Here is a 26,246-nt window from a genome sequence, read left to right as displayed (position 1 = left end):
AGTCTGAGGTCCAAAGTGGAGGAAAAAGAAGTAGACTCCCAGGGCACTTACACTCACCTGAGCAGGAAGAATGTTCAGGGATACATGCTAAGGAATGGGCCCTGGGTGTCCCATCCACCCTTTCTTTTGTCTGAGCCCCAAACATGGGAGCAGCAGTGCCCTTGGGGCTGTGCACTGACCCCAGTGCAGAGCATAGCAGAGGTGCTAGGCTGTATGCGCACAGGAAGGACACAGTCTTTTTTGGTATAGGGCTTGGGCACAGGAACCAGAGCTGAAGCCTTGGAAGGACTCGGCAGTTCTGGGAGGTACCAACAGGGAGAGGGTGGGGAGTAAAACCGGTGAGAGCCAGCGCCTGCCGTCTACACATCTTCAGGTTCTAGGGCTAGTTTTCTCATCTATCTCACCTTTGTCCTGGAGCGGGCTGGGCAGAATATAACCCAGGTACTAAGCAAGAGGTGCTTCCTAAATCCGAAGTCATTCTCTAGTCTACCCCAATCCCAGAGCAAAGCTGCCCTTCAGTTGCCCTGGTCTTGAATGACCCAGCCACCTGTGGGCCACCCTTCTAGTGACTTCTCAGCATTCTCTCCTAATGTCCAACCACAAGACTTCTTACTACACCTTCAGCTACTTCTCTCACTCTCCTCTACACACAGGGGCTTGAACTGGGATCTGTTTTTCTCTGTTTCTTCTCACTGCCTGTTCTCCCCCAGGCCCAAATTCAAGGTTAGCTGAGGGCCCATAGAGAGGCGTCTGCCACATCCTACCCATCCTTTCAGCTTGTAACCCAGGAGGCAAGGGCGGAAGCAGGATGTGACCTTCCGGATCCCTGTAATGGAAAATCTCCACCGAAGGCCAGGAGGGGGCCAGTTATTTAGGGAATTCAGACTTGAGCCCTGTGCCCTCAGAGTGGATTTGGTGGAGGAGATGGAGGGGACGGGTAGATAATCCCTCTGCAGGGAGTTTCCTCTGGTGCCAGGCAGGGACCCAGCCCAGCCAGAGGCACCTGAAGCCTCTGGACTGAAGGCCTCGCCCCCTCCTTCCTTCCCTCCCGGCTTCTTTTGGGCTCTGGGTGTTCAGGCCTGCTTCCAGTTCACTGGTTTCCCTCCACGCTGCCCTCTGTGTGCCCAGGAAACGGGGACCCTCCAGGAGAACCCTTCCTCTGACCGTTCCCAGGAGAAGGCAGTGGTGGGGTTTTTCTTCTCTCTCTGCCCGTTCCAGCTCCCCCTTCCTCCCTTTGCCCTTCATTCTTTGGCTCTTTTATCAAATGGGCAGCAACAATGCTCCCAGACCAGCTGGTCTCACCTGGCGTCGCATCTCCTCCACTCTGAGCTAGCTGGTATAAGGTCACAGACACCCCTACCAGCCAAGGAGATGCCCCCGCCCCTCCATCTCCAGACTTCCTGCTGCCTCTTGAGCCACCTTTGGCTTTGACCAGGGTCCCTCAGAGGCACTTCATATACAGAGCTTGGCCTGGGTTCCAGCACTAGCTACTTTTTCTGCTTCAGTGTCCCCTCCACCTCCACGGTAGAGGAAACAGTCTCTGTTACTTTCTCTGGGAGGTTGGATGTAGGCTCAGGAGACCTGAGTTCTGATTCTACAGCTTGTATTGTTTAATCTCTCTGGGCTTCAGTTTCCCACAGGGAAAATAAGAGGAGAGTGGACCAGGTAGCCTCTGGGATCCTGGGAGGCTGGGGGGACTGCTCCCCTCTGTCCATCCCTATGAGACCCATCTTCACGCTCTTGCTCCACACTGCCTTGCAGGGGAGGCGGGGGAGACAAGTGCATTTGCTGAGGGGGAGCACACAGCGGGACAAACTGACTGCCACTGCCAGTTGCTTAAGGGGCGGGAGGGGAGGAGTCCTCAGGGATCCTGTTTCAACAAACGTTTCTTTTCCAAGGAGGGAAGGCGGGGGGAAGGGGGGAGAGGGACCTATTTAAAGCTACCCTGTTGCTGGCCCTCTGTCTGGTTGCCCGGGTCTCTGGCTGTCCCAGACCACGGTGTGGGCTTGGGAATTTTCCTGCTGATCTCTCCAGCCTAGGTCCCCTCAGCCACTTTGCCCCAAGATGGGCCGTGGGGTGAGTATCCCCAAAGAGCAGGGGTGGCTCTGTGGGAAGGAGAAAGGCTCTCTGAAGGCTGAGGGAGGCTAGAGAGAAATGATTAGGTGGGATGGTATGTGGAAGGAGGGTCAGAGAGAAGCCGATCCGCTGAGGTAGTTTGAACTTGGAACTCAGTCTCCTGGCTACTACGCTACAAAGCGTACACGGATCCACTGCTCACATGCCCAAGTGCCCTCCTCTGCAGCACTCCCATAGTCAGCTCCACAGCCCTCTACACCCATCCCCTCCAGCTCTCCCTCATCTGCATTCTTCATCTCTGTCCCATACCCAGCAATCTCCTGACTTCCCAGCTAAAGGGTTCTTTGGTACTGCTGATCCTCCCTGTCTTAGCCACCCTCTGAAAATATTCATTTCTTTGGGAGTCCCAGCCTGAGAGGATGTGGGTCCAGGAAGTTCTGGGTACCAGCTCCAGGGGCCCTGAGTCCCAAGGACAGCTGGGAGGGGTGTGGGGGAAAAAGAGTCATGTGCACCCAGACGCCAGCCCAGCACTCCTCCAGATGTCCCAGGCAGCACTGTCCTGCCTTGGGCTTTGGGGACTTTCCCAGAGGTGAGGTCTGCCTCTCCCCGACCTCCCAGTCCACTCCTGCCTATGGCATTCTGCAACAAGGGAGATGCCAAGGGGAAATTAATAACTATGGCGGTGGGGCTGGGGGTGGGGTGGAGGCAAGCACCAAGCCTTGGATTCTTGGAAATGAAATTTCTGTATGGAGAATTACACACTGTGCCCATGGCTTTCCTTTTACGCAATGCTGGGCACAGGGAGCCACGGGGAATATGAGGAAAGAGCGGGGCTGTGGGGACTGTGGGGAGTTTCTGGGCCCAGGAGGGTCAGGCAAGGACGTGCTACTGCAGTGAGTTTAGCAGCTGGGAAAACTCTGAGCTTGGACACCAGGGTTCCTGAGCTAGGGTGTGAGCTATAAATAGAACATGTGTGCGCACGCACCTACAACTCATGTGCTTTCCATAAGCTGGAGATGGTGCAGATATTCATGGATGAGCACCTGTGTTTTTGTCTCAGCGGGCAAATTCAGGAATGTACAGGCCCCCAAACATGCGTAAGCATTGATATGCTGCTTGAGACCTTCAAACTGCTCCTCGGCATCTCTTGTTCCCCGAGTGAAAGGGAGTCCCAACTGAGGTGCCGGACCTCTGAGGGGAGGTCAGGTGACACTCCACTGCCTCACCCAGAGTGGAGAGGAGGGAGGCAGCCTTCTCCCCTGCTCCCCAGAGAACAAGGTGGACCCAGCTCAAGAGGTCTTGCTTGGGAAGCCATTTGACCTTGACTCCTTCAGGGGACTCCAGTCGCTTGGGGTCTGTGCTTCTCCTCTAGCATCCCCTTCCCTGCCACCCCCCGTAGCAAGTCAGGCAGCAGATCCAGTTCTGCTTGGACTTAGGGCAGAAGCCTGGAGTTCAACCTGCCGGAAGACCTCTGAGGAGGTGAAGCAGCCCCTACCCTCATCCCCCTCTGGGATTCATTCTGCTTCCATTGCTTTTCCCCTGCATCTTCCCTCCGAAGAAAGGCCTAACTGTCACCTCATCACACTGTGGCCCTGAAGGGCAGCGTGGGAGTTGGGGGAAGGGACGGCACTGGTAGGAGGGAAGCTGGCCTGCTCCAGCTGCCACTGAGAGGCTGCAGTGGGGGGAGCAGTGGCTGACTTCCAGCTTCCCCCACTCTGTCCCAGCCTCTGGCTTTCTCAGAAAGAACTCTCTGTTCTCCTTTAGCATTCAAGCCCTGGACTGGGACTTGTGGTTGGGGGAGGGAGAAAGAGTGTTGGTGGGGGGGTGGTCCTTACTTCCTCTCTTTCTTTCTTGCCTGGGCAGCCTGCTGGCCCCAAATCTCTGCAGGCTCCTGGCGACAAAGGCTGAGATCCTTGCCAGGGCAGGGGGAGGGGGAAGGGCCGTGTGTCCCAAGCTCTGTGCCTGCCTGAAGGAGAGCATAGTGGGAGCTAAGGGAAGGGGGTGCCGCATTCTGCGTGGGGCTGCTCGCTTGGCCACCATCCAATACGCCCAAAGTGCGTGGGCTGGCAATTTTTTAAAACCATGCATTGGATTTTAAGCTTCATAAACTTTATTCTACATCTAAATGTACAGAAATTCTCGGGCCTCTGCTCCTTTGCCCAGCAGCACTCCTCCGCTGTGGGCACCAGGCCGATTCCTGCCCCTAAAGCTCCGGAGGGCCACATCGAAGCTCGAAGCTCGTCCAGCCATCGTTAGCCTTTCATTCATTTCTCAGCCCTGTCCCATCAACGACAGAGTTCACGTATCCAAAGCATTTCAATCCATACAATGAACTCTCTTAGGTCACCTGGGGAAGGAAGAGGGGGCAGTGCTCAGAAGCCCTCCCCACCTATCTGTAGGGCTGCTTCAGTCTCCCCAAGGTGATCAGCCTTTAGAAAGCCAAAATTATACTTGACCCATGGACACTTCACATGGAGACAAATGCAAACTTCAGTGTCTAGGAGATTACAGAGTCCACTCTCACTGCACATCTTCTGTCCTGATGTCATCAGTCGGTCAGATTCCTCCCTCTCTAGAGGCTGGATTTGTGTCTATGATCAGAGCAGCTGCCTGACTCTGATGAGAAACAAAGGCATTATCATGGAGCACGGAGGGATTTTAGGGCAGTGAAACTACTCTGTGTGAGGCCATAATATTGGATTCATGTCATTTACAGTTGTCCAAACCTGTACAGTGCACAACACCAAGAGTGACCCCTAAGGTAAACTCTGGCTTTGAATAATATGACTGATGTGTCAATGTACGTCTATGGACTTCAGCCTATGGACTAAGAGAAGTATGACACTCTGGTAGGGGACACTGATCTCAGGGTAGACTGCATATGTAGAGACAGCAGTATATGGAAAATTTCTGTTCTTTCTGCTCAATTTTGCTGTGAACTTAAAACTGCTCTAAAAGAAAAATCTACTTTTAAAAAATGCATAAGAAGAGAAAACCTTGGCCATAAATCTCACCCAGGTATCCCTTCCTTATGGAAAAAAAAAAAATTACACCATAGAATAGAAAAGCTCATCCCTAAACATCCAGCATAGAGAAAGAAACTGGGCAGACCCAGTGACAAGGACGAGATAATCCTAAGGGATGGGGAGGACAGGGGCCTGGGGAGAAAGAGGGAGTAAAGAGGCATAAAAACTTCCTGCCCTCTCCCCCCGAAGTTCTCTATGGGACCCTGGAAGCCTGGTGGTGGTGAGGAAACCACAGGCCCTGAGAGGAAGGGGAAAATGATAGCCTCATGAGGATCCTGCTAAAATGTTTACCTGATTTCACTAGAGGACCCAGGAATGCCTAGACCTAAGAGCTCTATGCATTTTAATTTTAGATTTATCCTCAGAGACCATTTACTTTATTTTTGGGACAAATGAGGCTCAGGTTGTGAGCCCCATTACCTAGTTGTGCTTTGGGGCCTCGAGTCCTGCAAATTGCCTCTTGCTGGGCAGAGGGCTCTCAGCAATTTCGTGGCCCCATTTCCTGGACACGCTCTGACCCTCCTTCTACTGACTTCTGTCAGCCCATGAGGTTTGATCATTCCATTTCCACTCGCCACCACCAGGCCCTGTAGTACCCTAGCCTCCTCCAGACACTTTCCTGCCCTGCCCCCTGGCTCTGCAAAGACTCTTATTCCCCCAAATTCCTAACTGTCTCTACTCCTCAATGAGCAAAGTAGCCATGGTGTAGGGACAAAGACGTCCCTACAGGGTGCTTCTACCCCTCACCAATCCTCAACCCTGCCCACCCCCTTCCAGGATTCTAGATGGTGTAAGGTGGTAGTTTTAAAGTTTTTGTATATTTTGGTTTGTATTTAGCAGCAGGTTTCTTTCAACAAACAAAATTTTAGCAGAAGCCCAAATACTAAACATCTAAGAGTGAGCTCCTGAGTCCTGATCCCCTCAGCCTTCTGTGAAATTTAAACATAGAGCCCCACAGCTCTGCCAATAGTTTGCAAACTGAGGACCTGGGGTCCCCTCCACTCTCCACTCTCTTTTTCCTCCCTTGAGAAGATCACTACTTTGAACCCATTGCCCCCACTTCCAATGCCTGGGCTGTCTGCAGTCAGGAGGGAATAGAGGCTCCAGCCCCTGTCTTCCTTGACTCTCTGGGCTCCCCTTTTCTCCTGCAGGCTGGACGCGAGTACTCTCCTGCAGCCACCACTGCGGAGAATGGGGGCGGCAAGAAGAAACAGAAGGAGAAGGAGCTGGATGAGCTGAAAAAGGAGGTGGCCATGGTGAGGCCCATAGCCCACCTGGCCAGGCTATGGAAAAGGGGTCCCATGCTAGAAGAGCTGCCCCCACAGCCCAGTGCACTCAGATAAGATCGAGCCCACCCCTCCCATGCTCCTTGCCTCGCCCCTCTGCCTGTTGGTGCCATCATGTGCATTCTACACACACACACACTCAGCCTCCCTCCCCAAAGTAACTCTGCTTCCCTTCCCCAGGATGATCACAAGCTGTCCTTGGACGAGCTGGGCCGCAAATACCAAGTAGACCTGTCCAAGGTGAGTGGCAGGGGGACTCTGGGGAAGACACCAAAGAGGTAAGAGAACTATGCAGCAACAGTGTGCAAGGGACCTTAAAACTGTACTCCATGCCTCGTCAGAGACAGGGAAACAGAGACCAGCAAGAGACTAGTTGATGGCAGAGCCAGAACTAGAGCCCAGATCCCCTGCTTCCTAGTCTATGACTCTTTTCCTGTGTACCTGGAAGCCAGGACTCCTTAGAACAGCAGTCCTCAACCTTTTTGGCACCAGGGACCGGTGCTTCTATGAGAATGCAATGCCTGATGATCTGAGATGGAGCTGAGGCGGTGATGCTAGCACTGGGGAGCAGCCGTAAATACAGATGAAGCTTTGCTTACCTGCCCCATCACTCACCTCCTGCTGTACAACCTGGTTCCTAACAGACCACAGACCAATGCTGTCCAAAGCCCAGGGGGTCAGGAACCCCTGCCTTAGAACCCAGGCCCCAGAGGGCCTCCAGGCAGGGCTTTCCCTCTACCCTAAGCAGCCTCAGTGATAAATGAACAACCTTTTAAAGGACTGACATACATGAAATTGTGGGGTGACCCCTACTATTCTTACAGTAGTATGTTGTCCCAAGGTCACATTAATAGCAGCACAATAGCAGCAAACCTATCATATTGAAAGATAAAAATTTATTAATCAAAAACGTAGTGATGTAACCTCCTCCTACAGGTCTTCCCTGGTTGCCCAAATTTTATGTCCCCATTCCTTTACCTTACTTTATTTTCATTAATAACACTTTTTACTCTCTGGCAGTAACATTTATTGATTGTGTGGAACCTACCTAGATCATAAACTCCACAAGGTGGGGACTTTGTGAATCTTGTTCATCTCTGGGTCCCCAGAGCTGACAATAGAACCTGCCATGTAGTAGATGCTTGACACACATTTATTAAATAAATGAGTGGAAAGATAGAGAGGTATATAAGAAGTGGCCTCTACCTTTGAAGAATGCAACATCTAGTAGCAGAAAAGAATGCAAACAGAATTCCAGTGCCATTTTGTGAGTGTAGTTTTAGACAAATGCCTGAGATAAAATGGGATGCAGAGAGGGGCATCTGAACCAGCCTGGGGCTAGGGGAACAGGGCCAGGCAAGGCTTTCTAGAGAAAGTGATAGGTGACTGCCGAAGCTGTGTGACACTGATGGTCAATAATGTAGGACTCTTCTTGAATCCTTGGCTAAGTGGGGAATCTGGAAGAGAAATAGTGGGAAGAACCCATTGCAATGTCTTTCCAGGGAGCCTTAGCCAGGCTGCCTCAAAAGGAGATTATTGTGGCTGAAAATGTGTTTCAATCCAATGATAACCAGAGAATGGGGCCACACTTAAAACCTTTCTCAGCCTTCAAGGCTTCCAACAGCCACTGCAACACATCGCCTCCTTCGTGTGGCCTCTCCTGATGGTTCCCTAACCCTTCCAACCAGGTGGGATTTTCCTCTCCACCTGGACATTATTTCCCACCAAGGAGCTGGTGGAAAGTGGTGAGAGGCTGGGTTTGTTCCAGATGTGATCTCCCGCACTTCTCCTTGCCTCCCTCAGGGCCTCACCAACCAGCGGGCCCAGGATATTCTGGCTCGAGATGGACCCAACGCCCTCACTCCACCCCCAACAACCCCTGAGTGGGTCAAGTTCTGTCGCCAGCTTTTCGGGGGCTTCTCTATCCTTCTGTGGATCGGGGCCATCCTCTGCTTTCTGGCCTATGGTATCCAGGCTGCCATGGAGGATGAACCATCCAATGACAATGTGAGCTGGGATGCCTGACCCCTGAACCAGCCCATAACTCTGTCCTCCAACCCTAAATCTTCAGTACAGTTGGCGGGGGGGAGGGGGGAGCGGGGGACAGGGAACAAGACGCACATGTCACAGCGCTCTTTAGGCTGAAAATGGGTGAGGCTTCTATACAAATCCATAAGCATTCCCAACACACACACACACACACACACACACACACACACACATGCAGACACACAATCATAATCGCTCATTAATGAGAAAGCCCTTCCCTATTCCTTCATACTTAAGTGGGCTTGTCTGCATTCCTCAGTCTTTACCCCCTAGAGAAATCCTAGTCCTGGAAGCTCCCTAAGACTCCCCATACTTTCCAATCTTAGGGGGCTAGGGACAGAATTTTGAGGGGAAGGTTAAAGAGAAGAGCTTTCTTCTACCATTCTCACTTCCAGACACAGACAAAGGTGGCATTTAATGCTTGTCCCGAGAGCAGCTGCTCCTCTATGGTTGGGAGATGGGCAGGTCCCTCAAACCCTTTCTCCTTACCAGCTGTATCTGGGTGTGGTGCTAGCAGCTGTGGTCATCGTCACTGGCTGCTTCTCCTACTACCAGGAGGCCAAGAGCTCCAAGATCATGGATTCCTTCAAGAATATGGTGCCTCAGGTAGATGGCTTAGCTGTGCTCTGGGCTAGGACATAAGGTTTCTGGGAGGGTCCAGCTCATCTCTTCTCAACTCCTTGTGCTCTGAGATGGAGGGTTGGGCAGAGAAGTCCCTCTAACTATCAATGTCAGGACCTAGTTTTGTTGCTAAGGGTGCAGGGCTTCTCCTCCTCTTTAGTGGGGTTGGAGGAGAGGTGGGAGACCAGCAAGAGAGGAAGCTAGAGGTAGAGATGAGCACCTCATGAGATGCGCATGGCCTCCCCACAGCAAGCCCTGGTGGTGCGGGAGGGCGAGAAGATGCAGATCAATGCGGAGGAGGTGGTGGTAGGAGACCTGGTGGAAGTGAAGGGTGGAGACCGCGTGCCTGCTGACCTCCGGATCATCTCCTCTCACGGCTGTAAGGTGAGGAGGCCATGGCAGAGAGACTGGCTGGTCTAAGAGGAAGGTTGTGTAGAGCTGGGAGGGACCCGGTTAGAGGTTTGAAGATCGGGGGACCCAGATCCAAATGCCAACCGCTGACCCCATACCTCCCAGCTTCACCTTGTCTCATATATAGTGCATTGTCTCCTTATATCTGTGTGATAAATGCTCTGTGCCCTGGGTATATTTTGATATCTACTTTATAGCCATCTTGTATTGAGTTCCAATTATTGTCAGATGCTTTATGTACATCACATATGGCATGTAATTTAACTCTGAAAGAATGGTCTAATCATGCAGGGTTGTTGCTTATGGCCACATAAGCTATGCCATGTATAACCTTAGATGGTGCCATGTTCATAGACTACAGTGTTGGTGGCACCCCTTATAATTGTGCAATGCAGATATTCTGGAATTCTGTACAATTCCCCCATTTTACAGGTGAGTAAATGGAGGCTCTGGTTAGGTAACTAGCCTGAGGTCATAAAGAAGTTAGTAAGAGCTATGATTCCAAACCAGTGCAGGGACAATAGCTGAGTAATGCTATAAATATGTGATGAGGACGAGAATAATTTTGTCCCTTGTGTCATGAAGATTGACTGCAGTTGGAGTCAGGAAACAGCTGTGTGTGCACAAATGTATCTGCCAGTCTGATGGCTACATTCCTCTCCTTTCTCCCCAGGTGGACAACTCATCCCTAACTGGCGAGTCAGAGCCCCAAACTCGTTCCCCTGAGTTCACCCATGAGAACCCCCTGGAGACCCGCAATATCTGTTTCTTTTCTACCAATTGTGTGGAAGGTGAGGCGCTGGCTTGGTGGGGGTACTCCTCACCCTAGCACTCACTAAGGGAGGAGTCTGAATCCTGAATCCTCAGTCAGAATTGGGGGCTCTGGCTGTACTTCCTTGTCAAAAGCCCTGCTATAGAGAAGGGAATTGAGGGTTCAGGGATTAAGAGCCCTGAAAATTACAAAAATAGTCCCTTTCAGAGAGCAGGGTATTTGCTGGGGCAGCTCTGCTCTATCCACTCCAAGACTGAGCGGATTCCAAAGCCTTCAGGTATTGGACCAAGACTCCCTACACACACACACCCATCACACGCACTCACACATCTCACACACACATCACATACACATCACACACTCACACAAATCTCACACTCATACACACTCACACATATCACACACATCACACATTACACACTTATACACACAAACCTCACACAGACAAAAATCACACATTTCCACACATCACACATCACACATCACACACACACACCCCAAGCCAGCTTTGATTCTTGGGTGTCTTTGGCTTGACAGATACCTTCTGTTTCTCTTGGGTCTGGGACTACTAGTTGCCTCATTCTGTGGCCCTTGCTTTGACTAGACCCCCAGGCTGGGGGAGGGGTGGGAAGTTTCCATGCAAGGTGGAAACTTGGGCCCTCCTTTAGGCTACATCTAGGACTGCACTTCACCAAGAGAAATTGTCATGCACTGGCTGCCGAGTTTGACCCATTCTTGTTCTGGGTTCTAGAGGTGACCAGAGGGCAGTAAGAGCTTCCAAAGCTGCCACCACCAAGTGGCAGGAGTCCAAGTACAGCTGAAGCCTGTGCCCTCTCTGGTCATGGTGATCCTAGTCAGGGCTGACTTGAAGAGGGGATAGGGAGCAAGAGCTGGTGGGCGAAAGAAGCCTGACCAGACCATAGGCCTCAGAAAGTTGGACAAAGGAGGACTTGTGCCACCCCCCACACACACACCTTGCCTTTCTTGTTTTGTCACTTCTCTTCAGTGCATTTGTTTCTCTGGGCTTTTCTCCTCCTTCAGCAAGTTGGAATTACAATGAAAATCACCAAAAATTAAATTTCCTAAATTTTTAACATGCTGAGATTCTGAAGATTGTTCCACATGTCCCACAATTGTTTAAAATGCCTAGCAAAATATTTCCATTATTTATTCTGAAATTAGCTTTGAAGAGAGCATCGGTCATAAATGGAACTAACATTTGTTGAGTGCCTACTATGTGCCAGGAACTGGTCTAGGTGCATTTCAGCACTCTCATTTAATTATTAAAGTGGTCCCTAGGTAGGAACTCGAACAAGGATTCAAACTCAGGTTTAGCTGGCTCCTACATGCATGCTCTTCCCATTTCCCACCCTTCCTCCCCTAAAGGCCTCTTTAATGTCTACATAAGGGTCAGTAATTGCCTAGCTTCTTTTATAGAGATTCATGCCTAATGTTGAGAAAAAGAATCTTAAGACTACATGGAAAATTCTTAAGTGCTTTACTTTGTGTTCATAATATACTTTTCAATAACAAGTGTGAGATTGATTTTACTAAAATACTGCAGGCAATATTTTTATTTCACTTATTGAATCTCTTCAATTTGAACATTATTTGCAAGGCTTTTCCACGGGCCCAAGTGTAGGTGAAAATAATTTGTTGTTGTACTGAGCCTGGGACTGGCAATCTATGCAGGGAAAGTAAGCCAATCTACTAAAACTGCAGGATCAGAGTCTTTGGCCCATTTACTCCAGTATGGTTTTCCTTTCTCAGGAAGTAGGACAGTGCTTCAGTTCAGCCTGGTGTCCTCTCCTATGTTTCAGGCACTGCTAGGGGCATCGTGATTGCCACAGGTGACCGGACGGTGATGGGCCGCATAGCCACTCTGGCCTCAGGCCTGGAAGTTGGGCGGACACCCATAGCCATGGAGATCGAACACTTCATCCAGCTGATCACAGGAGTGGCTGTGTTTCTGGGTGTCTCCTTCTTCGTGCTGTCACTCATCCTGGGCTACAGCTGGCTGGAGGCAGTCATCTTCCTCATTGGCATCATCGTGGCCAATGTGCCTGAGGGTCTACTGGCCACTGTCACTGTGAGTGGTCAAGCTGAAAAGCCACCAGGGGAGGGTCTTGCTACCCTTTCCTCAAAAGTAATAGAGGCTTATTACTTCTCAGCAATTTTTTTACTGCCAACCCCTAAAATCACATAACACATTCTCCTTTAATACATGCCTCAGAGTTTGAGTCTGAAAAAATCTCAGGTTGGGCTATACCTCGGCACAAAGTTTCTCTCCTGGAGCTTGTCATGGTCACCTCTTTTCACTAACCACAAATTATTCATCTGCCTCTTGCAGTCTGGAGCTCATTCAGGCCAACAATTCTGTAGAGGCTCTCTCAAAGGTCACCAGTGACTAACTAGCAAATCCAGTGACCTTTTCTCAGCTTCAATCTTTAACTCTGTTGCTGAAATGGATACTGCTGTCCACCTGCCTGGAATCCTCTCTCTCGTTGATCATTGTGACATGTCACTATCCTGGCTTTCCCCTCTCTGTCCCCAGCAGTGTCTTCTCTTTCTCCCTGATGCTAATTCTCAGGCTTCAGCTCTCTGCTCTCCCCTTACACCCTTAGAGTGAGCACAGTTTCCAGGGCCTGATCTGGGCGACTCTCACATCCCCAGACACAGCGCTACACTGGCCCTCTCTGAAGCTCTAGCCAAATGTCTTCAACTCCCTACTGGACATTTCACTTAAATATACACCTGTGATCTTGATTCAACTGCTCACACTTAGGTCCCACTCATGTTTGTGGAGCAGAATCAAGGGAGGAAGGAGAGAGCCCTGCTCTGGGGTAAAGTCATAGACATCTCCAGCTCAAGCTTAGCCCTTTTTTATTTCCTCTCTCTCTATCAGGTGTGTCTGACCCTGACAGCCAAGCGCATGGCGAGGAAGAACTGCCTGGTGAAGAACTTGGAGGCGGTGGAGACACTGGGCTCCACCTCCACCATCTGCTCCGACAAGACGGGCACCCTCACCCAGAACCGCATGACTGTTGCCCACATGTGGTTTGACAACCAGATCCATGAGGCTGATACCACAGAAGACCAGTCTGGTGATTGGGCATCGCAGAAGAGTGAAGGGGGCTGGAGGATGTCCAAGACACTGGGTGGCGGGGTGGGCAGGGGGGAGATAAGGGCTCTAAAGGGAAACCAAACTCCTGGTTCTCCCTCATTTCCTTCCAGGGGCCACTTTTGACAAACGATCCCCTACATGGACGGCCCTGTCTCGGATAGCTGGTCTCTGCAACCGCGCAGTCTTCAAGGCTGGACAGGAGAACATCTCTGTGTCTAAGGTAGGGGGTCAGGGTTGTCTCCATAGCCTGCCCACTTTGCTAACACCCAGCTTCCTCTCTCACACCTGTGGCAGCCTCAGTGCCCTCTCCCCTTGGTCCTCCATCCTTCCCCAGCCCGTGACACTGAATTCTCTTCTGGCAGCGGGACACAGCTGGTGATGCCTCTGAATCAGCCCTGCTGAAGTGCATTGAGCTGTCCTGTGGCTCTGTGAGGAAGATGAGAGACAGAAACCCCAAGGTGGCAGAAATTCCTTTCAACTCCACCAACAAGTACCAGGTCTGGTCAGGGCACCAAAAAGGAGAAGGGGAGGGACAGAAATGAAGGGGTACATAAAAGCCAAGGGGGAGTCATCCATATGAGGAGCAGGGGCATCTGAGCATCATATCCTCTCACCCTGGCTTTATCTCCCAGGGCAACCTGAGTGAATATATGTCTGGTTACCATTATCCCTTAACTCCCAAACTACACCTGTCACCCTCTTGACTCTTCTTCCCAGAGTTCCCCAACCTCTGGCTCCAGTCCCCCAGCTCTTCTATCCCATTAAGTTGAAACATACTTTTGAAATTTTCTTAGGGTATCCCTCAGCCTGTAGGCATCTGTTAAATGACAAAACACAGTCTCAGCTATGTCTATGTAGGTCATAGAGGTAAAGCCCCACTAAGGTCAGTATGATGGTGGGGGAGGATGCTGACAAGAGAGCCATCCAGCCCCTGGCAGTGTCTGTCTTAACTGATTTTAATAAATATTTGTTGAGTCAATGAATGTTCTATGGGAAAGTGACTCCCAAGTTACAAGGTTAAGACTATGAGACCCAAACAGCACTCTACACATAGAGACTGTCCCTATGCTGACAAAGATTGATTGGTCAAGACTTATTTTATCAAGGAAGTTTTCTTACCAGCCTCTGCTCTGTCCCAGGCCCTGTGCTAGGCACTGGAGCTACCAAGACAAGTATGATCTCTCTGTAACTACTTGTCTTCTCTCCAGCTGTCCATACATGAGCGAGAAGACAGCCCCCAGAGCCACGTGCTGGTGATGAAGGGGGCCCCAGAGCGCATCCTGGACCGGTGTTCCTCCATCTTGGTGCAAGGCAAAGAGATCCCTCTGGACAAGGAAATGCAAGATGCCTTTCAGAACGCCTACATGGAGTTGGGAGGGCTAGGGGAGCGAGTGCTGGGTGAGCAGCCAGAGCAGGGAGCAGGGCCGAGAAAGGGATCTCCAGTGGCTTCCCTGGGGTTAGGGGCTTTGGTGGTGTTCAAGCAGCCATCTTGCTGTCTCACTCCTCCCTTCTGCCCTCCTTCAGGGTTCTGTCAACTGAATCTGCCCTCTGGAAAGTTTCCTCGTGGCTTCAAATTTGACACAGATGAGCTGAACTTTCCCACAGAGAAGCTTTGCTTCGTGGGTCTCATGTCCATGATCGACCCTCCCCGGGCCGCTGTGCCAGATGCTGTGGGCAAGTGTCGGAGTGCAGGCATCAAGGTACTGGCCTCACTTCCTCCCCTCCACCTTCTCCATCCACATGCCAAAGGTCAAGAGGCTGCAGGGCTTGCTGGCCTGGGGACACCCAGGCCACTGGTGGTCTCCTTCCCACTGACTGTGAGGAAGCTGTCACCTGCAAAGAAAGGTCAGCCACGGCCTTGAAGTACTCACCTTTGTCCCTTGTGCTCAGAATGCCCAGTTTCTCATGCCCGTCCTCTCCCTCCCTGACATTCCGTTCTGATGTCAAGCTGATCTGGCACCCCTATCTTGGAAATACAGTTGTCCTGCTCTTCCCAACCACTGCTCACTTTCTCTAGCCATTTGGGATGGGATTATCAGGCTCCTGTCTGCACCCACTTACTCCCGCCAGAACCTTGTAGACTGGGTCTGGACCTCATTCCACCCAGCACACCTCTCTCGGGTTCTCTCGTTCAACTGCAATTGCTTCTCAATGTCCACTCCCTCCCCAGTGCTACATTTGTTCTTCATTTAACAAATATTTATGGTTTGCCAACTGTGTACCAGGCAGTGTTCAAGGTGCTGGAGTTCAACAAACAAATAAACAAACAAACAAAACAAACATAAATCCCTTCCATCTTGGAGCTTACTTTCCTATTCCAACATACAGCAATTTACCACTCCTCTTAACCTAGCTACTCACCAGTTCTGGTGCCTTCACTTGCTCCTGCTTTTTCAATATCTCACCTATTATCATGTAAGTTCAACTCACCTTGTCTACTGAGGTCCAGGTGCTGTGCTAAGTGCTGGGGATACAAAAATGAGTAAGACATAGCCTGGCTTCCAGAGCTCATGGTCTCTCAGGGGGAACAAATGCCTTTACAATTAACCACTAAACAATCATAATAGCTAGGGTAATTGAGCACCTACTATGAGTCAGATACTCTAATAATAATAAAAACAGCCAATTGTTTTGTGAACTGCTATTAGTACTAAACCTGTATAATCTCATTTAATCTTCATAACGACCCTATGAGCAAGCACTAGTATTTTCCTTTTTTTATAGAGAGGGAAACTGAGGCACAAAGTAACATGCCCAAGACCACACAGCTAGTAAGTAGTAGGGCCAGAATTTAAACCAAGGCAGTCAGCTATTTCTTAACCATCACACTAGAGGGTTTTTCTGTATATATGGGTATATATGTGATTTCTGAATCCTATAGCACTCTGTCTCCAAGGTAAGCATCATTACCCTCATTTAAAAATAAAATAAGCTGAGACTCAGAGTGGGTAAGTGCTTTCCCAAAATAAAACTGCTAGTAAGAAATGGATTGGCTGTATGAAGCATGGCCTGCTTCTCTGGAAGGTACATACTGCCCCTGCTCATCAGGCTGCCTCTTGCCATGATTAGAACTACTTCAGAGGCCTGAGGAAAGTCCCTCCATGGGAAGTCAGAGCAGGGAGCAGTTAATTCTGCCTCAGGAAACGACAGTGTTTTACAGAGGGCATGATATTTGATCCAGGCCTCAACAGTTGACAAGTATTTTGTAAGGCACTGAGGGAAGAGGAAGGCACGTCAGGAGCAGGGACAATGTGTTCCCTGCATGGTTAGACTGTACCAGCATGTGAGTTACAGGGAAAGGTGGCAGAGGACCACTGGGAATTAAGGCTGGAACTTTGGGCCAGGGCCATTTGCTTAAATGCCAGACTTAGGCTTTATCCTGAGGTCCACAGAGAGCCACACGTGTCACAGGGCAGATCTAGCTTTTAGGAGGCTACCTGGATGGAGGAGGACCTGGATTTGGAGAAGATCTAGAGTCATGGAGACAGGCAAGAGACTATTACAATAGTGCAGGCAAGGGATGATGACCCGGACGAGGACAGCGACAAAGGGAGTGGAGGAGAGTTGTTACTTTCGGGAAATGTTTGGAGGACTTGGTGACCAAACTGGATATGGAAGATGAGGAGGACATAGGAGACAAAAGGTCTGACTGAATAGGGGGTATTTCCTAATGTAGGGAGTAGCGGAGCAGGCTTGGTGTGGATGGTGGGAGTAGAAATAATGAGTTCAACTTGACCTTATATTTAAACAGTCTGTAAGACACCCAGGGAGAGGTGTTCTAGGAAAAGCTGGAATATGGTTTACAGCTCAAGAAAGACTGTCAGGACTAAAGCTTTGAGTCTCATTAGACCACGAGTGCAAAATAAAAACATATTAAGACGTTTTATTATATTGCCCAGGAACAAAACACCTAGACTAACAAAATGGATGCCAAGGCAGCAATATAATGAAGTAGTTCAGTTAAATTTTTGATAATTACAAATTGTAATGTTTAACATTGTCCAGAGAAAGAGCATGAGTCAAGAAAGAGGAGAAGAGTGAAACCCCAGGGCACACCAACATTTAGGAGCAAGTAGAGGAATGAGAACCAGTGACCAAGGGAAGAGAGTGGTAAGATACAGCTAACATTTATTAGGTGTTTACCCAATGCCCCTTACTCTTCATGACAACCACAAAAAGTAGGACTCATTTTCTCCATGTGCTGAGACTCAGTGAAAGGACTTGTTTAAGGTCCTAGAGCTAGGGAAAGTCAGGTTTACACTTAAGTCAGCCTTCCAACTCCAAGCTACTTCTTCCACCCTTCTTGGCTGCCTCCCTGAGGAGGGTGAAAAAGTGAATGAAGAGAGAGTGGAGGGGAACCAGAAGTAAAGGGCCCAAGGGAGGAGAGTGTTTCAAGGAGGGATAGTGAATAGTGCCAAATGCCTCAGAAGAGTCAAGAGGAGGAGTATTGAAAAGATGCTATTGTTTTTCAATTTAGAGGCTTACGTGTCCTTTGGGGGGCAGTTTCAGTGAAGTGGTAGGGCTGTGAGAGAAGGCAGTGGGGCCTGAAGAGGCTTCCTTCTCTTAATATTTATTTGGTTTGTCCCCATGAACCAAAACATGCAAATGCTAACCTAATCCAGCTTTGATCATCTGATGCTTATAATAGCCTCTTAAGTAGCTTTCTCAGATGCCAACCACCCTCCCCAACCAACTCAACCATTCTGCAACACTACAATGAATATTATTATTAGGGTAGGAATCACCTTCTTCCCACATCATGGAGTAATGTCGGGGAGAGGGAAGGAGGACCGTCTCCATGTCCTCCTTACTCTGTCCAGTGAGACTGCCTGTAGCAATTATATTGGACAGTAAGAAGACCACATTCTGATTCTGACTCTCTGCAACCTTAAGCAAATCACGACCCTTCCTAAGCCTTTGTTTCCTCGTTGGTAACAGGAGGGAGCTATTAAGGGTCCTCTGGCTCTGATAGCCTCGTATCCCATGAAATCCTTACTCCTGAACAATCTTCGAGGCTTCTTTTCCAAGGGAACCTTGTCAACATGTTACTTTGTCATGGCAGCTTTCTTTCATTTAAGCAAACTATTTCTGATCCCCAGAATATAACTTGTCATTGTCTCTCCCCCTCACCTACTCACCCAAAGATGCACGCACGCGCGCACGCACGCACGCACACACACACACACACACACACACACACACACACACACACGAGTTCCATTTTTTCGGCTGAGATCTATCAGCCTCAGCATCTAGTGGTCTGGCTTTTCCTGACTTTGGGAAAGAACTAGAAGGAGGGGAAAATCTTAATACTGCTGTCCTTTTACCTTTTCTCCTTTCTTCCCACCAGGTGATCATGGTGACCGGGGACCACCCTATCACAGCCAAGGCCATTGCCAAAGGCGTGGGCATTATATCAGAAGGCAACGAGACTGTGGAGGACATTGCAGCCCGGCTCAACATACCCGTCAGTCAAGTCAACCCCAGGTGAGGCCTTTGCAGGACCCCCTATCCTTGATCAACCACAGGGTACCTGAGTCTTGCCTGGGATATCGGGTTAACACCTCTGGGACCTTTACAGGCCTTTCCTTTGGTTCCTCAGTTCTAAATGTGTCCAGGCTGTGCCACTGTTTAGCTGCGTAACCTTGGAGACGTCTTCTTACCTTTTTGAGTCTCCATTTTCTCAAATACAAAATAGGATCTTATCTATACCGCAGGGTAGCTACAGCAGTGAGATATGTATAAGGGATAGAACACACGCCTAGCAAACTGTGCTGACTGTGATGATGTGCATGAAGAGAATCTAGCAACACTTCTTCAGAGAGAGAACTGGGAAAAACAGGTCACTGAGCTTTGAGAGAGAGGAAGATGAGGCCAGGGGGGACTGGAGCACCAGAGGCAGTCAGGACAGATGGCAGGCTGGCTAGGCCAGGAATCAGCACCTCTGCCCCTGCTCTGCAGAGAGGCCAAGGCGTGTGTGGTGCATGGCTCTGATCTGAAGGATATGACATCAGAGCAGCTGGACGAGATCCTCAAGAACCACACGGAGATTGTCTTTGCACGGACATCTCCACAGCAGAAGCTCATCATCGTGGAGGGGTGTCAGAGGCAGGTGAGCAAGGTGGTATGAGGCAGGGCGGGCATGCTGTGTGCAGGGCTTTGACCCTCTAGCCTGGCTGTACCTTCTCCCAGGGAGCCATAGTGGCGGTGACGGGCGACGGTGTGAACGATTCCCCCGCGCTGAAGAAGGCGGACATAGGCATTGCCATGGGCATCTCAGGCTCTGACGTCTCTAAGCAGGCAGCCGACATGATCCTGCTGGATGACAATTTTGCCTCCATCGTTACAGGCGTGGAGGAGGGTGAGGAACCTATGCTCTGCTCTGGGGTGGCAACCAGGATGTTTGATGCCCGGATACCTGCTTCCTGTGCTTCCCGTGCCTTTTACCTCAGTCACAAAGTCACCTCACGATTCCAGGCAACCACTGCTGGCTTTAGCTTTCTTCACACACAAAATCTTCCTCTCTCAGGAAGTCAGGCAGCCCCACTTCTGGGGCTAGGGGTGGAGAAGGGTCCCTCTGATCTCCCTGATGCCCTCAGAATCTCTCCACAGGCCGCCTCATCTTCGACAACTTGAAGAAATCCATCGCATATACCCTGACCAGCAACATCCCTGAAATCACCCCCTTCCTGCTCTTCATCATCGCCAACATCCCCCTACCACTGGGCACTGTGACCATCCTCTGCATCGACCTGGGCACTGACATGGTGAGGCCAAGAGCTGAAGTAGGGGACAGGCAAGGCAACATGTGGGCACAGTGAGAAGGGATGGGCAGCAGGTCAGGGGCAGCTGTCCAGGCTTGCAGGTTGAAGAGAAAACAAGCACAAGGCTCCCTTCCATACCCTCCTCACCCCAACTCCCCACTTCACATAGGTCCCTGCCATCTCCTTGGCCTATGAGGCAGCTGAGAGTGACATCATGAAACGACAGCCGAGGAACTCACAAACAGACAAGCTGGTCAATGAGCGGCTCATCAGCATGGCTTATGGACAGATCGGTACGGCAGGGCCCTTGGGTTCCAGGGGGACCTCAAAGAATGCTTTCCCTAGCTTTTAGAGTAAGGAGCTCCCGGCAAATGTCCAGGATAGGGCCCAGCTCCCCCAGGGTCAGAAATGTCTGCTGTGGCCCATCAGGGTGGCCCCTCCAGCTTCCTTCTCTGACCCAGGCCCTGCCTCTCGCCCACGACCCATAGGGATGATCCAGGCACTGGGCGGCTTCTTCACCTACTTCGTGATCCTGGCAGAGAATGGCTTCTTGCCCTCACGGCTGCTGGGAATCCGCCTTGACTGGGATGACCGGTCCACAAATGACCTGGAGGACAGCTATGGACAGGAGTGGGTGAGTGGGGCTGAGTATGTGTGGACATATGTATATGAGAGGTGAGCTAAATGCCTGGCAGAGGTGGTCAGTAGTGGCCAACTAGGATTGGGGGCTAAGGGTAGACTTGGTGCCTAGGGTTTAACAATGGCCCTGAGCTATTTTACACTCTGATCCTGCCCGTTTTTTTTCACACTGTCACTTCTCTACTTACCTTCCCCCAGACCTATGAGCAGCGGAAGGTGGTAGAGTTTACGTGCCACACAGCCTTTTTTGCCAGCATCGTGGTTGTGCAGTGGGCCGACCTCATCATCTGCAAGACCCGCCGCAACTCAGTCTTCCAGCAGGGCATGAAGTGAGTGCCTCCCCTGCCAGGCACCCGTCCCCCCAGGCAGAGTCAGCTCTAGGCACACTCGCCAACCTGCATAGTCTTGCCTTAAGCCCATGGGCCCAGTTCTGCTGGGGGCACATCATATCCATAGCCATGTTTGAAATAGATGAAAGAAGATGGAGTGATACAACTATTTCTGATGAGTTTTATTTTGTTCCTAAAATGTACTTTGTTAAGATCTCCTTCCACCTTCCTTCTTTTTCTTCCCTTCATGCCTCCTTACTCCCTCTCTCTCTTCTTTCCTTTCTTCCTTTCTTCTTTCTTTCTTTCTTTCTTTTTCTTTCTTTCTTTCTTTCTTTCTTTCTTTCTTTCTTTCCTTTTTTCCTCTTTTTTTCCTTCTTTACTTCTTTCCTTCCTTCCTTTTCGTTCTTCCTTCCTCCATCTCTTACTCTATTGACACCCCATCTTTTGCCTATCTCTAAAAACAGGGTCTCCCATGCTCCCCTACATTTGTGGGTAGCTCTTGCCCTATGGTGATGGTGTTATCCTTGTAGGGTTGGTGAGCCATTCAGGGTCAGGTTTAATACCTTCTTATATTGTGAGTTACAATGTGCCAGTCACTGAGGTAAGTGATTCAAAGACATTGTTCAACCTCACAACAGCTCTATGAGGTAGATATTATTTTTGGTTTATGGATGAGACCCCAAAAAGTTTAAATGTTGTGCCTGAGGTCACTCAGCTGGTAAGGGTTAACCCAGATCAGCCTCTAAAGCCCAAGCTCTTTGCCACTACACTGGGCAGCTCACCTATCACAGAGTCTGGCACCTGGGAGGTGCTCAGAAATCACTGTGATTGTCACATGGGTGGTAGTAAGTGCTAAAGTTATCAGGCCTGTTCTCTTTATTTTCTTCTACTGGAGACAACGGCCACAATTCCCCAAGTGAGTTTTGTCACAATTTCTTAGTAAAGGAAAAAATTAAGATGTCAAAATCCTGGTAAAGTTAATAGCAGTTAAGATCCTAGGGAGAAAAAAGTGAAAAGTCTGTTAGATAAATAAAGGTAGCATGAAGAAAGGTGATTCCAGTGAGCTAAAAACACTAACAAGGAAAATGAAGTAAGAAGACAACAAAGAGCAGAGAATCCAAGAAATTGGATACAGTTCTGAGTTGAGACTTACTGAGTAGTGCATGGGGGACATAGGAAGGTGGAACATAACTGGCTAAATTCAGCCCATTTGAGAGGCAAATGGAAAAGAAAGTCAGGCTGGGTACAGGGGAGTACTAATACCAACCAATCACCTGGCCAGAGGCAGCTTCAGCACCTCAGGCACCACCTGGGGTCCCTGGGCCCTCAGAGGGTCCTCCAGGATGCTATTCACATAGTTCAAAAGGCTTTACGGAAATTAAGCACTTACCTGTGAGAAGGCTCCTAAGCCCACTTAAGTGTCGCTCTTGGGCAGAAGTCTAGGTATGCAGCATAGTGATCGTATCAAGTGTAGTTAGCTCTGTTTGGAAGCTGGGTATATTTCTAATTAATTTTAATTGGGGAAACATATTTACTATTTATTAACAAATGTAGCTTGAAAAGCAAAAATCAATTAAAATTTGGCCTTTACAGAGGAAAAATAGAGGGGTCCAGAGTGAGTGAAAAGTTTGAGAACCACTGGTTTAAGCCATAAAGAAGTGAAGTGCATAAGGTTGAGTAATGATAATATGACTGAGCACTTTCCATACATTATTTCCCATGACTTTCCAATCCTATGATATAAAGGTAATATCTCCATTTTACAGAGAAGGAACATGAGGCTCAGAGAAGTAATGAAACACTGCTTATAACCGAAAGCTAGTAAGTGGCAGTGCTCCTGATTCCAGAAACTGCCCTCAGAATCTGATTCTATCTTGCTTTTTAATCCTGCCATAGTAAATATATATTTAACACTTACTCTCCAGTGAGCTCTCCCTCTGCTAAGTACTTTACAAACATTCTCTTCTTTATTGAATATCTACAACTGACAGCTACCAGGGGCTGTAGGAGACACTGGGAGTGTAGAAGACATACATGGGCCCTGAACTGAAGGAGCTTTCACAGCACCTTGCTGAGGAGATGACACTTTCACAGACCACTTGCCTGAAGCAATAACAAGATTATAAATGCTGGAGAGCAGTCCCCATGTCCCCAGAAGGAAGCTTGTGTTTACCATGGCATCTCTAGAACAGAGCATCACCCAACACATAGAAACATTTATTTAATGAATGAATATATGTATTATAGACAAGAATCAGAGGTTAATCAATAAGCATAAAAATAGAGAAAAATATTTCTTGGGTTACACACAGAATGAGAAGAGAATATCTGCAGAGGGCACAGAAAGATGTCATTTATGATCCCTCCCTCACATTTCCTCTCCCCTCCTTCCCTTCCCCCACCAGGGGTCTCCCTGGATCTCTTTCTCTTTCCCCTCCCTTCAAATGCTACCTATCCTCCTTTCTTTGCCTCCAGGAACAAGATTTTGATCTTTGGGCTCCTGGAGGAGACAGCGCTAGCTGCCTTTCTGTCCTACTGTCCAGGCATGGGTGTGGCCCTCCGCATGTACCCGCTCAAGTGAGTGTCTCTTTAGAAAGGCACCTTCTAGGATCCAAATTCTGGTTCATCATCCTTTATGTGACCAGCTTCTAATGTTCCTAACACTCTCCTCTGCTTCCTTCAGGGTCACCTGGTGGTTCTGTGCCTTCCCTTACAGTCTCCTCATCTTCATCTATGATGAAGTCCGCAAGCTCATCCTGCGACGATATCCTGGCGGTAAGCACCTGCACGCCTCACTCCAACCCCCAGCAAATGTGACCCCCACTGTTGGCTATGCCTCCAGGGCTCCCAACCCAAACTCTATTCCAACTACAGAGCCCTGCTCCTTTCCCCAGTGCCCTCAGATCCTGGGCTCCAGGTTCTAGGACACCTAATTCCATTGAATGTGTTCTCTGCACCCTATTCCTCTCAGATTCTGGTCACACCTTAACATGCAGTTGGTCTCTGAAGCAACTGCACCTTCCACCTGGAATCACAAAATACCAGAATTAGAAAGGCCCTTGAGGTCATCTAATCCCACCTCCACATTTGACAGCTAAAAGAGGCACAGAAGTAAATTTATTTGCTCAGAGTCATAAAGCAAGGAGCAGCATAATTGACACTGGAAACCAAGGCCTCCTGCTTCCCAGGTATCGAACAAGTGCTTTGTTTTGTTTTTTTCAACAAGCATTTTGATCACTTACTGGAGGTTGAAAAAGGATGGCCTACAAGCCAAACATGGTCCATGGATAGTGTTTGGTTTGTCTTGCCCTGTATTATTCAGGTGTGTTTTTTTAATTGACCCAATATCTAAAACTTAGGGGCTTTGACATAAAATCCAAATTTCTAACTTCTGGAAAATTACAAGAGCTGCCAAATTTCTGTTCAGCAACAACAGGTGACTGCCTCTTTAGAAACTCATTTTTTATCTGAATAGCTCCTATAAACAGTTGCATTTTCACCCCCAACTACTACTCTATACCCACCCTCCACCATGCTAAATACAAGTCTCTCTTTTCTCTTAATCTACTACCCCAGCTCATAGGGTTTCATCCCCCACCCCTTTTAACCCCACTGAGGCTACTTCCCTTGGCCCCCATCCCTAGGCTCCTATCCACCTGGCCTCAGCCACCCAAGTTCATAGAAAATTTACCTCCTGCCTTTTTTTTTAAGCTCACCCTACAACCCTTGATCTCTCTAACAGGCTGGGTGGAAAAGGAGACATACTACTGAGCCCACTGGAAAGAAGAACCAGGCACGAGAAAGATGGGGTGCTCTGTAGGTGCTGCGGGGATGATGATGGGGAGGGGTGGAAAAACAGGGGTGGTTTTTAGGGAAAGATTTGGGGAGAGAGAATGAGGCAACTCAGCAGGCTAAGTTGGGAGGAGTAGGTAAACAAGCTTGGGGTGATTGCCCCAGAAACCCAACTCTGAACCGTCAGATTAGACATCTTCCCCAGATCCTGCTCCACCCACTCCACTGTGTTATTTTAATGTGGTACTGAAGGTTACCCTAGCCCTTCCCATTCCCTATCCATTCACTCCCACCTCCCACTAGAACAGACTAACACCCAAAGACAGGACCTATCTAACCGAGAGGAGGAAGACCATCTCAGATCACCAGTGTCTCTTTATCTCTCCAGCCTCATCCCACTTCCTACCTTCACCTCTCATTTGCTTCCTGCCCAATCCTGTCGCCTACTTCCACCTCCAACCTGGAAAGCACAAATGGTTTCTCCTGGTGAGGCCAGAAAGGGAAGCTGGATGGAGAAGCCAGTTGTCTCCCAGTCAAGACTAGTTAGAAACCCCTAGAGGAGAGCTGAGCAGACAGGTGGGAGTTTGGTATGGCAGAGGAGGCAAACAACAATGGGAGAGAGATAAGAAAGGAGAGAGAGTGTCAATGACATGGTATTTGACATATAGATAGATGTCTAGGCTCCAGCTCTGTGTCCTGCCCTTTTAGAGTACCCTGCCGCATACCAGATTCAAATGTCATCAGAGTAACAACAGAGGCAGGACCAGAGGTGATCTGGGGAGCTTCACTGAGATTCCACACCCCTGTGCCACAGAGTTCCCACTGACCCTTGCTTTGTAGTCTGTTTGGTCCAGGAGACCCAGGTGTCACAGATGCTCCAGCTCTCTCAATCACACATGCTTTGTAACACCTTTAGAATGCTAAGAACTCAGAAGTTCCATGTTGTTCTGAAAAGGATAACTGCCAGTTCATTCCCTGGCACTCCCACCTTCTTCTCATTCATGCCTATGCTGATAAACTTGCCTCCTTCCTAGGCACTGCCAAACCATATGTTCCCGGCCAACAGCTGGAATTGGGGTAGAGAGATTCCCAGAACCTTCCTGTCTTGCAGGGACATGCAGAATTAGCTTAGGTCATGAACAAAGTCAGAACCTCTGGACAAGAGGTAAAGCGTTAGGAGACCTGCCTTTGACTTCTCAGTCAGCAAGGTCGCTCCTCCCAGGCAAATGCCCTTCATGCTGATGTTCATTTTCCCTGAGATAGGTGGTTGGTTTCCGGTTTCTACAAGAGATACTTTTTCTTCTCTTTTCCCTCCCCACCTAACACTTCTGCTCTGCAGGCAGCTCTGCTCATTCTC

At 49.4% G+C, this 26,246-nt stretch overlaps 1 protein-coding gene across 1 annotated transcript; it reads left to right on the top strand.

Moving 5' to 3' along the window:
* The first annotated feature begins 1,957 nt into the window (after nucleotides 1-1,957).
* Nucleotides 1,958-25,335, top strand: LOC105300716 (sodium/potassium-transporting ATPase subunit alpha-2). The gene is made up of 23 exons (XM_011373080.1): nucleotides 1,958-2,076; nucleotides 6,254-6,358; nucleotides 6,569-6,628; nucleotides 8,192-8,395; nucleotides 8,930-9,043; nucleotides 9,308-9,442; nucleotides 10,143-10,260; nucleotides 12,062-12,330; nucleotides 13,147-13,345; nucleotides 13,476-13,585; nucleotides 13,728-13,862; nucleotides 14,574-14,763; nucleotides 14,890-15,065; nucleotides 18,716-18,852; nucleotides 19,327-19,477; nucleotides 19,558-19,726; nucleotides 19,978-20,132; nucleotides 20,299-20,422; nucleotides 20,618-20,763; nucleotides 20,967-21,097; nucleotides 23,573-23,674; nucleotides 23,781-23,872; nucleotides 24,840-25,335. Exons 1-23 carry the CDS (start codon nucleotides 2,065-2,067, stop codon nucleotides 24,866-24,868), a joined length of 3,063 nt encoding a protein of 1,020 aa, XP_011371382.1. The 5' UTR covers nucleotides 1,958-2,064; the 3' UTR covers nucleotides 24,869-25,335.
* Nucleotides 25,336-26,246: the final 911 nt, after the last annotated feature.

Source organism: Pteropus vampyrus, unplaced genomic scaffold (assembly GCF_000151845.1).
Source record: "Pteropus vampyrus isolate Shadow unplaced genomic scaffold, Pvam_2.0 Scaffold217, whole genome shotgun sequence".
Lineage (NCBI taxonomy): Eukaryota > Metazoa > Chordata > Mammalia > Chiroptera > Pteropodidae > Pteropus > Pteropus vampyrus.
The sequence above is the reverse complement of the archived record's forward strand: the minus strand, read 5'-3'. Positions and strand labels throughout refer to the sequence as shown.

Coding starts and splice junctions, on each gene's coding strand:
- LOC105300716 (XM_011373080.1), top strand. Junction 6,629..8,191: donor ACCAAGTAGACCTGTCCAAG/GTGAGTGGCAGG, acceptor TGCCTCCCTCAG/GGCCTCACCAACCAGCGGGC. Junction 10,261..12,061: donor TTCTACCAATTGTGTGGAAG/GTGAGGCGCTGG, acceptor CCTATGTTTCAG/GCACTGCTAGGGGCATCGTG.